Source organism: Mobula birostris, chromosome 2 (genome assembly GCF_030028105.1).
Source record: "Mobula birostris isolate sMobBir1 chromosome 2, sMobBir1.hap1, whole genome shotgun sequence".
Classification (NCBI taxonomy): domain Eukaryota; kingdom Metazoa; phylum Chordata; class Chondrichthyes; order Myliobatiformes; family Myliobatidae; genus Mobula; species Mobula birostris.
In genome coordinates this window covers 126701-138722 of record NC_092371.1, presented here as the reverse complement: position 1 = coordinate 138722, position 12022 = coordinate 126701, and the positions used below count along the sequence as shown (strand labels likewise).

Genomic DNA, 12022 nt, shown 5'->3' with positions numbered 1-12022 from the left:
CAATTTTACTGAAAAGTACTGTCTGCAAACTTGATGGAAACTTCTTAACTGAACTGCCCATATGATTCTGAGTTGTTTGCAACCTGTTTTATGCCTCTGCTCTTTGAGATACAAAAGTTGGTTTCACAGTGCATACAATGCTTTGTAATTAAAAGAAGTATGCATTTCAATTTTACTCAAAAGTACTGACTGCAAACTTGATGGAAACCTCTTAACTTAACTTTCCATATGATTCTAAGTTATTTGCAACCAGTTTTTTGCGTGTGCTCTTTAAGATACAAAAGTTGATTTCACAGTGCATACAACATATTGACATTAAAAGAAGTATACATTTCAATTCTACTCCAAAGTACTGACTGCAAACTTGATGGAAACCTCTTAACTTCCAATTTGATCCTGAGTTGTTTGCAACCTGTTTTATGCCTGTGCTCTTGAAGATACAAAACTTTCTTTCACAGTGCATACAATGCTTTGACATTAAAAGAAGTACTGTACTGAGGTCAGGCTCACCAGCCTATCACCTGGCAACACACATAAAAATTGCTGGTGAACGCAGCAGGCCAGGCAGCATCTATAGGAAGAGGTACAGAAGATGTTTCAGGCCGAGACCCTTTGTCAGGACTAACTGAAAGAAGAGATGAGCCTATCACCTGGCTTATTTTTAAGCCTTTCTTAAACAACAGAACAACATTAGCTATGCTCCAATCCTCTGGTACTTCACCTGTTGCTCTACAGTTTCTGCACTAACATTCCACTGGGTCTGCGGGAACACTTTGTCAGGCCTTGGGGATTTATCCTAATTTGCCTTAAGACAGCAAATGCCTCTTCATCCTGTAAGCTGTATATGGTCCATAGTCTCCGTGTTACATTACTGCAAATCTATAGACTCTGTCTGTCTCACAAGTAAATACAGATGCAAAGAATACACTTGAGACCTCCTTCGTCTCTTTTTGGCTCCACGCATAGATTACCACTCTGATCGTTGACCGAATTTGTCTCCTGCTATCTTTCTGCTATCTAGATTCTCCTTCACCTTGTCTACTAGGTTAACCTCGTGGCTTTTAGCTTTTAGTTTCCTTCTTAAGTGTTCTCTTGCATTTCCTGTACTCAAGTACCTCATTTGTTCCTGCCTGCCTATTTCTACTATACACTTTCTTCTTTTACCCAGTGCCTCAATGTCTTTAAAACAGGTTTAGAAAATGTTGGTTATCCTTGCCTTTTATGACAGGAACATACAAACTCTACTCTGAAAACTTCACTTTTGAAGATCTCCCATTTACCAAGTACACACTTGCCAGAAAACAACATGTCCCAATCCACACTTGTCAGAACCTTTCTGATGCCATCAAAATTGGTCTTTCTGCAATTTGGAATCTCAGCCCGAGGACCAGACCTATCCTTTTCCATAATCACCTTGAAACTGATGGCATTATGATCATTAGATGCAAAGTGTTCTCCTATACAAACTGCCCTGTCTCATTCCCTAATAGGAGATCTAGTTGGGACTTCCGTGAACTGATAAAAGAAACTTTACTGAACACATTTGACAAACTCTTTCACATCCAGCCCTTTTACATTATGGGAGTCCCAGTCAATAAGTGGAAAGTTAAAATCACCTGCTACCGCAATCTTCTGTTTATTGCAACAGTCTGTGATCTTTCAACAAATTTGCTCCTCTAAATCCTACCGACTGTTGGGTGGTCTGTCATATAATCTCATCGACATGGTCATACTTCTCTTATTCCTCATTTCTAATCCATAAAGCCTCACTAGATGACCTCTTCAATTTGTACTGTCTGACAACTGCCGTGATATTTTCCCTGACTAGTAATGCCACCCCTCCTACTTTAATCCCTCCCATTCTATCATTTCTAAAACAATGGAACCCTGGAATATTGATCTGCCAGTCCTCCCCCTCCTGCAACCATCTCACTAATAGCTACAATGTCATATTTCCATGTCCTAAGCTCATCCACCTTTCCTACAATGCTCCTTGCACAAGAGGTCCTTGAGTAGTCTTATCACATTAGGATAAAAGCAGTCCTTGAGCCTGGTGGTATGTCCTCACAGGCTTTTGCATTTTCTACTCGATGGGAGGTGGGGAGGAGAGAGTATTCAGGTTGAGTGGTGTTTTTGATTATGTTGGCTGCTTTATTGAGGCAGTGAAGAAGGGTAAACAGTCCATGGAGGGAGGCTGTTTTTGGTGATATGCAGTTGTTCAACTCATCTGTTTCTTATGGTCTCAGATAGAGCAGGTGCCATACCAAGCTGTAATACATTGGAATAGGTGCATCTGTAAAATTGTTGAAGGTCAATGGTATATGCTGAGTTTTCTTAGACTGGATGATAAGGTGGTTTAGAAGATAGGAAGGTCCTCTTCTTTTCTGGCTGAGATATGGAATGTGAGAGTAGAGAGGTTGTGTCGTATCTGGATCAAGCATGAGTAAGGACCCAGCGAAAGTGCTGGAGACGGGTCTGGTTATCACACTATAGAAAAAGTGACAGCACCGCAAAGGGAACTTGCAAGGTTGTCACCAAGGCCAGAGATTTCTAGTTATGAGAGGAGACTATGTCTAAATTGGGTTGTGTCTTTTGGATCAGTGGAAGCCAAGAGGAGATTTAAATGAGATCCATGTAATTATCACAAACTTGGAACTGCTCAGGTGAGCAGTAAGGAATTATTTCTCATAAGTTCATAATTGAAGTTAACCTTGAATTAATACCTGGAAATATTATTCAGAGAATTTGGAGCAAGAAGTTGTTTCACTAGAAGTAATAGGGGAATGAAACAATTGAAGAATCATAGTTAAGTAGCATCTGTGGCGGCAGAAGCTGCAAGTCAGTGTTTTGAGCTGTCACCCTGCACCAGGACTAGGGGGAAGAGGAAAGTCTGCAGTACGAAAGGGGATAAGACAGGGTGGTAGGGGATGCAGGGTACCAGATGGGAAGATGGACAAATGGAACTAGTTTGGGACGGCTTGGGAAAAGTGAACAAAAGGAGTATAGAAGTAAGTGGAATGGTATGCAAGTGTGTATGTATGTGAACACGGGGAGAGTGTTCCTTGAAATTGGAACATCCAGTGTCAATACCATCAGGTTGAAGTGGAATATGAGAATTTCTTTCAATTTTTGATTGTCCTCTCCATAGCATTTGAGAAGAGAAATGGATAACTACCAAACCCCACACATCCATAACATCAAACCCAGAGATGTTCCCAGGCTTCCCAAAGGGACACCTTCACCCTGCTCCATTTGGAAGCCTTTGGGTTTTGATGTCATAAGAGTTATAGAGCTCAGAAATAGGCCTGGCAGCCAAGTTAATCCATGCTATCTATGTTGCCCATCTAAGCTAGTCCAGTTTGGCCCATATTCCTCTCAATCTTTCCTATCCATATACCTGTCCTTGTGTCTTAAATGTTGTTCATGTACCTACTTCAACCACTTTCTTTGGCAGCTTGTTCCATACATGCATCACTCAAAGAAGTTGACCTCAATTCTCTTGTTAAATCTTCTCCATCGCACATTAAACAATGCCATCTCAATTTTGATTGCTGTTCTCTGGGAGAAGAACTGCATAAACCTTATCATATTTTGTATACCTCTATTTGGTGACCCTTCAGTCTCCTGTGCTCCAAGTAATAAAATCTTAACATCTATAATGTGTCCTCTTGATTCCTGACAACATCCTCATAATTGTTTTTGCGTTCTTTCCAGTTTAATGACATTTTTCGTATTGAAATGTTACCAGAACTGTATGCAATGCTCAAAGTAGCAGCCTCATTGATGTCTTATACAATTGCAACAAACCTGACTCATATACTGAGTGTCATGACGAAGGCAAGTAAGCTAAAATCCACCTTTACCACCCTGCCTATCTGTTTGCCACTTTCATGGAAGTATGTACGTACTTCAAGATCGCTCAGTTCTGCCAGCTCCTGAACATTCACCATGCAAGTCTGCCATGGCTTGACTTTTCCAAAATGCAGTACTTCACACTTACTTGAATTAAACACCATTTGCCATTCCATAGTCTACTTACCTAACTGATCAATATCCTCCTAATTTCTGATCACTGTCTTCAATGCCACTTATTTTGGTGTCATCTGCAAGCTTACAAAACCATGCTTTGTACACCAACATTCAAGTTTATATAAATGAACAGTGAAGGTCCCAGTGATGACTCCTGTGGCACACCACTTGTTACAGGTCTCCAGTCAATAAGCAACCATCGATAGTTACTCTCGTTTTCCACCATTGGGCCATTTCTCTGTATCCACTATCTCTTCCTGGATCTCATGCGATCTAAAATTTTAGACTAGAGTTCCACGTAGGACCTTGTCAAAGGTCTTATTGAAGGCCATGTAGACACCATCCACTGCCTGAGCCTCAGCTGTTTTCTTGGTTACCTCTTCAAGAAACTAACTGTCACAACAAATTTGCCTTTTTTCCCCTGGGGCAGAGTGGCAACACCCCCCCCCCCCAAAGGGCTTGTGGCCTTGACAGATAGAGAAGTCCATGGGCCCTCCTAAGTAGCCATCTCCCTTCCATCAGGTGATCTAAATGCCTAGTGCCCATCCTCCACCTTAGAGGAAGGTTGCATCCTCTTCCCTTGAGGGGTGAGGAGATTCAGTGACCACCACCATGAAGGAAACCTCTATACAAACATAGAGGAGCTGCTCTCCAATGAGTAGGATTTGATGATATCTGACCCCCTTCATCTCCTGCTAGTGCAGATGGGAGGAAGAAGGATATGAGCTATTTCAAAGGATGAGCCTCTGAATGGAATCCATTGTCAGGAAGATCTTTCCCACTGTGATTCTCTCTATTTAGGTACATAGACCGTATTCACACAGTTTTCAGGAAGAACACAGTCCTGATGTGTACATTCACTCTAATTTGGATGTTGACCATAAGTGACTTGCATTGGTATTTTGGCATAGTAATTTCCTCAACTGGATGTGTGCAAAGTTCTACTTTCTATATATGGATATTCAGTTGAGGTGAAGGTCATTGTGATTATTGATGGAGTTGTGGGTGTTTCATTTTTCCTTTATCTGTAGTTCTATTTCAGCTTATGAAAATAGCACCAATGTTGCTACTGCGATCAGAGCTCCCAAATCTTTTCCAGAACAGCTTTCATCATCAAATATTCGTCTGGGATCGATTCCATTTGTTCAGCCTTGGAGAATCGGTAAGGTGGAGAATGAAGTTGGGTTAATGAGGACTATCATTAAATTTTCTCTCTAGCTGATTGGACAGTCATACCATGAAAGCTATAACGATCCTGCGCCATCCCTACTCCCTTTCTTGAATAAGGGAACAACATCCGCAACTCTCCAATCCTCCAGAACCTCTCCTGTCCTCATTGATGATGCAAAGGTCATTGCCAGAGGCTCAGCAGTCTCCTCCCTCGCTTCCCACAGTAGTCTGGGCTACATCCCGTCTGGTCCCGGTGACTTGTCCAACTTGATGCTTTCCAAAAGCTCCAGCACATCCTCTTTCTTAATATCTATATTCTCAAGCTTTTCAGTCCACTGCAAGTCATCCCTACAATCGCCAAAATCCTTTTCCATGGTAAATACTGTAACAAAGTATGTATTCATTAAATATCTCCCCTATTTCCTCCAGTTCCATACACACTTTTCCATTGTCACACTTGATTGGCCCTATTCTCTCAGGTCTTGTCCACTTGCTCTTCACGTACCTGTAGAATACCTTGGGGGTTTTCCTTAATCCTGTCTGCCAAGGCCTTCTCATGGCCCCTTCTGGCTCTCCTAATTTCATTCTTAAGCTCCTTCCTGCTAACCTTATAATTGTCTAGATTCATATCATTACCTGGTTTTTGCTGGAATAGTTCTTCAAATATGAGAACTACACTAGTCCATTGGTGCATTGCAAGCTGCCAAACACCATGGGATGTGACAATACACTTTGAAGCAAATTGAGAGATAAATTTTGTGAAGCAGATTAATCCTCCTACCAACAGCACTTCCTCCTTTCAGAGTGAATTTCTCCACGGTAATTTTTTGCACAGTGACCTCTGTTCTCTCCTTGTCTTTATGTTCCAGCTCATTGTTTCACGTTTTGCATCTTACTCCTTTGCACATTAAGCATACTTTCTATTTAAAATGCCTAATAGATTTTTAAAGGAATGATTTTTTTTGCATTACTTCAGAAATGTGAAACAATTTATCTGAATAAGTGGCATGGTTAATATAGGTGAAATCATTTACTGTCCTCTGGTCAGCAAGAGCAGGTCTAATTGTGATAACGCATTCAAACTCCTGGAAGAATAATTTAATCAAGTTACAACAATGTGTGATTATGTTCATTTTCGGTTTTTTTAGGTACAGGTTCCAAAATGAAGGAGTCGTCCAGTGTCCCACCACAGTCTGTGAGTGAAAGGATTAATACTTAGTTGAAATGTGGAACTAACTTGAAATTTGTTAAAATTTCTTATCCCTCATTCCAATGGCAAAGTAGTTTTTGATTGGTGCATCTGGATTGTGAAAGTAAAGCAGAATAGTTAAAGTATTAACTGAGTTCTAAGTCCAGTGGCTGCACAGGTTAATAAGGTGGTAAAGAAGACATTACTTTTATTACTTATTACTTGAGACGCTGAGTTTGGGTTTGAGTCTGAAAGTTACATTGCAGCTTTCTAAACCTCTGGTAAGGTTATATCTAGAGTATTGTGTTCAAGTCTGGTTGTTCTATTAAAGAAGGTTTGCCAGGATGCTGCTGCATTAGAACGCAGTTAGATAAATTTGATTTATTTTCTCTGGAGCACAAGAGGATGAGAAGTCCTGAAAGAAGTTTACAGGATTATGAGAGGCTTAGATAGAGTAGACATTCGGTATCTTGCTGCCAGGGTGATGGTAGAGGTGATAAATTAAAAGACCTTTGCAAAAAAAAAATACTAAACCAACACTATATTTAAAAATGCATTTTACTGTGGTGATAGAAGTTTAATATTGCAACTAAACTCTAATCGTAAATTCAATTTACAAATAAACATTCCTCATGTTAAAGAAACATCAATATTTCCATGGTTGTAAAATAAGCTAAAAGCCTGTCACAGTGTAGCAAGTTCTGATTTTCAGCCAGTTCTGATTTTCAGCCATGGATGTCTGAATGGACTTTGCAAATCTTCCAGTGTAGCTAATCACAGAATAGACGATGATTCTCAAAATCTTAATCACTACCGTCCTCCAATGGATACGTAAGTACAAGGGTCAGTATATCCCATTATCTCATTGCCTGTGCTAATAAGGATATTTGAAAATAGTGAACGTTATCACACCAAACTGTTGTTAAATATTGAAGTAAACAATACTGGGTGGGCTCTTATAATTTGCCTTTAAATAGTACTGACTATATTGATAATATTAGTATCCAAGTCACGGCACCAAATGTAACTAAATTCACCAGACCAAATAACCACAGCACAAAAAGATCGTTACTTATCTTTTCACCAGTTAATTTCTTCGAGCTCAGCTGGCGAGGGATCTTGTCCTGACATCAGGGGGAGAAGCGTTCTCATCCCTCTGGCGGTTCAAACAAGTTCACTGCTCGACTTCCAGAATTGTTACAATTCATAAGGCCACCGATACAAAAAAACAATCACTTCGATAGACATTCCAGCTGCTCAAATAGAGCAAAACTTAATACTTAGATAAGAGACTCCACCAAATTTAAGGCTTTCATTGAGAAAGGAATGTCCTGTGTTATCTCCATCAGCAACTGCCTTTGGTCAAACCAAAAGGTGTGAAAAAATCAAGAGATGTCTTTTGTGGATCTGTGTGAGCTTTAACCCTTATCTCCAAAGAAGCAAGTGTGAGATGTCATCTTAAACATGCTGTAGCCATTCACAAAATAGAATACACAGACACAGTCCGGTACTCAACTTAACCCATTATTTACAGGAGATCTGAGAATCCCTCAAATCCCTTAAAACTTTATCAGAGGCAGATATAATACGAGGCATTTGAGGTACTTAACACACACGCATTGCAGAGAATTGAGGGATTGGACATTGTGTGGGCAGGAGTGAGTTAGGCATTTACTTGCTAGTTAGTTTGGCGGAACATTGTGGGCCAAAGGGCCTGTTCCTGTGCTGTATATTTCTATGTTCTATTTCAGTTGTGGGGTGCATAAATTTCTTTAAATAAATAATGATTCCATAGTTGGGGGTCTGTGCCCCAAAAGCATATACCTCTGCATTAATTTCTCCAATGCATTCTAAGAGCAAATGTCTATTTACTTTGTTTCCATTATGTCCTTCGGCTTCGATTATGACTGTTCTTGATTCACTAAAACTTTTAGTGTTGGTGGCAATTCAGGCTGCAAAGGACTCTGCAAAATTAGATGAAAGTAGGCATAGAGTAGTCTGTGTTTTCACCTTAAAAAGGGTAAGGAGTGCTAACGTATAACCTGCAAGGGATTCAACCAAATCAGACCTGTTGGCATTTGCTGTAGGAATCAGAAGAGCCTTGAATCCACACTTCTCATGGCAGCCACATGGAGGTAGTACAAACTAGTGGTATCACAGGGAAGAGACAAAGGAATGTTCATTGGTGTGGGGGCTGTGCTGGGACACTGTAGGCCAAGAAACCAGCTAGAACCTTGACTAAAGTGAGAGATTCCTGGCATGATCCTTCATAATAAGGGTGAGGTAATAATAGTAGATTTTAACTTGCCCAATGTTGACTGGGCCAGCCACAGTGTAAAAGACTTGGATGGAATTTGTGATAAGGGTCCCAAGAAAGGAGGGTTATGGACTGAGTGCAGGTCAGTGGGACTAGCAGTTCGGCACGGACTAGAAGGGCAGAGATGGCCTGTTTCCGTGCTGTAATTGTTATTATGGTTATAAAGCCTCCCTTATCAGTATGTAGAGGTTTCTTCTAGAGAAGGTGCAATATTGGACTTGCTCCTTTGGAATGAGATAATGCCACAGGCAGAGCCTGCATCTTTCTGTTGAGATGAAGGTAAGGCTGGTATGTTTGTGAACTCTGGTTGATAGATTTTATGGGCAGAAAAATATGAAGGCATACAATACACATAAGCAGTTGGAAACTAATGAATCACTTGATGACTGCAAGAAGTGAGGAGTGCACAAGTTAGGAAGGCAAAGAGAGAATGTGAGAAAAATCTAACAGGCAAGTTGAGGTAAAAACCCAAAAGCTAATAGTATATTGAGTAAAAAGGCGGCTAAGGATAGAGTATGTCCTCTGAAAGATCAGCATGTCTGTCTGTATGGAACCAAAAGAAACGGGAGAGGTTTTTAATGAACACACATAAAAGTTGCTGGTGAACGCAGCAGGCCAGGCAGCATCTCTAGGAAGAGGTACAGTCGACGTTTCGGGCCAAGACCCTTCGTCAGGACTAACTGAAGGAAGAGCTAGTAAGAGATATGAAAGGGGGAGGGGGAGATCCAAAACGATAGGAGAAGACAGGAGGGGGCGGGATGGAGCCAGGAGCTGGACAGTTGATTGGCAAAAGGGTTATGAAAGGATCATGGGACAGGAGGCCTAGGGAGAAAGAAAAGGGGGGGGGAACCTAGAGGATGGGCAAGGGGTATAGTGAGAGGGACAGAGGGAGAAAAAGGAGAGAGAGAAAAAGAATGTATGTATATAAATAAATAACTGATGGGGTACGAGAGGGAGGTGGGGCATTAGTGGAAGTTTGAGAAGTCAATGTCCATGCCATCAGGTTGGAGGCTACGCAGACAGAATATAAGGTGTTGTTCCTCCAGCCTCAGTGTGGATTCATCTTTACAGTAGAGGAGGCCGTGGATAGACGTATCAGAATGGGAAAGGGACGTAGAATTAAAATGTGTGGCCACTGGGAGATCCTGCTTTCTCTGGCAGACAGAGCGTAGGTGTTCAGCGAAACGATTTCCCAGTCTGCGTAGGGTCTATACACACATTCTTTTTCTCTCTCTCTTTTTCCTCCCTCTCCTTTTTCTCCCTCTGTTCCCCTCACTATACCCCTTGCCCATCCTCTGGGTTTCCCCCCTCCCCCTTTTCTTTCTCCCTAGGCCTCCTGTCCCATGATCCTCTCATATCCCTTTTGTCAATCAACTGTCCAGCTCTTGGCTCCATCCCTCCCCTTCCTGTCTTCTCCTATCATTTTGGATCTTCCCCCTCCCCCTCCCACTTTCAAATCTCTTACTAGCTCTTCTTTCAGTTAGTCCTGATGAAGGGTCTCGGCCCGAAACGTCGACTGTACCTCTTCCTAGAGATGCTGCCTTCACCAGCAACTTTTATGTGTGTTGCTTGAAATTCCAGCATCTGCAGATTTCCTCGTGTTTGAGGTTTTTAATGAATGTTTTTCTGCAGTTTTTTACTGTAGAGCAAACATTGCAAGCTAATGAAATGCGGGAACTGAGTGTTGATCCAAATTACATCCAAATTAGCAGGGATGAGGCACTGATGGCACTAAGTTGGCTAAATCCCCAGGCTTGACTTGGTGCATTCTCAGACTTTGTTGGGACATTGGAGAAGAAGTTGTAGAAACCTTAGATATTTTTGCTTCATTTTCTATTTGGAGGCAAGGTTCTGGAGAAGTAGATGGTGGCTAATGTACTACTGTTTTAAAAAAGGTGGCAAGTACAAGGCAAGAGACCACAGGCCAGTAAGTCTAGTATTGGTGGTGGGTAAATTCTTTGGAGATTCTGAGCAACAGGATCTACTAACATCTGGAGGCAAAATGGTTGGATACGGGACAGTTAACACGACTTTGTGCGTCGGTAGTTGTCTCTAACAAAGCTTTTGGAGTTCTTCAAGGAGGTAACCAAGGGGTAGATGAAGCTAGGCCTGTGGACATTCTCTTTTCCTCTTTTCTTTACCAAAGCCATTTGGCAGGCTAATTTGGAAGGTTAGATGGCATGGGATTTCAGGAGAGAGCAGATTCGATTCATATTTGGCTTACTGCTAAAAGCAAAGGGTGATGGCTGAGCGTTGCTTCTCAGACTGGAATCCAGGGTAGGTGCTGGTTGTAATGTTGCTGTATTTTATATAAATTATTGGATCTGAATGTGCAAGATAAAGTTGGTAAGTTTGTGGATAATAAAATAGCTTGTATTATAGACAGTATGATATGGAAGGTTATGAAAAGTTAGTGGGATTTTGATCAGCTAGGTATATGGGCAGAGGATTGGCAAATAGCTTTCAATTCAGTTAAATGTGAGGTATTGCATTTTGAGAGATCAAACTAAGGAAGGACCAGCACTTCCCAACTTTCTGCAATTTAACAAGTCTTTTTGTTTTCCCATGAAAAGTCTTTGATCCAAAATGGGAGCTTTGTTTCTAATCCGTAGATGTTGTCTAGTCTACTGAACATTGTCAAGAAAAAAAAAGTTCTGTAGTCATTTATGGCAAGGTATTATTTTTTGTAAGGAATTTTTGTAGCATAACAGATCATGGTGTAAATTACAATCCATTTGGGACAAAATTAGAAATGGTAAAAGTTGGGAGTCATTGATAAACTACCATATAGTAGTTGCATTATTGCATCTGGCAGAGATCAGAAGTTTGAAGTGCTTGTAACAGGATAATTCAGTACATGGATTCCAGTTTATTGGGCATCCACTTGTTTGAGACAAATCTTGAAGAACAATCACCAATCAAGAAAATAATCGAAATTCCTATCATTTATTTGGGATATTATGCCACTTAATTGGGACAGAACACTGTTGCAGAAGCTTCTAACTAGTCAGTCGCATGCACTTGTGTGACCATTACACACTGCACTGTGCTTGAGTGCACAGTTTTTAAATAGCATTATTTGCATGGGTTTGTTCAAAGAAGTGATTTTGGTCACCGATAATGGCAAGAAATAAACAGGAGGACAGTTCAGATGTGTCTTGCTCACTGTGGTTTCAAGCATTCAGACTTGGAGATGCAGAAACAACAGACAGTGAAGGTGAAATGCTTTCACTACTTCAAAGTAGGAACTACAAAGAATTTGAAGGTATCGACTATCACTTGAATGTTGCAATGTAAATGATTACTTGGAGGATGCA

The 12022-nt window shown here is 41.0% G+C and overlaps 1 protein-coding gene across 1 annotated transcript in view; it reads left to right on the top strand.

The window, feature by feature from the left end:
- The window catches only part of LOC140207433 (gametocyte-specific factor 1-like), a 50190-nt gene that overhangs the window by 25890 nt on the left and 12278 nt on the right, over positions 1 to 12022 (top strand). Inside the window, exons 6-7 of the mRNA XM_072275959.1 lie at positions 5061 to 5191; positions 6348 to 6394. Coding sequence (XP_072132060.1) covers positions 5061 to 5191; positions 6348 to 6394 — 178 coding nt within the window. The remainder of the gene's footprint in view (positions 1 to 5060; positions 5192 to 6347; positions 6395 to 12022) is intronic.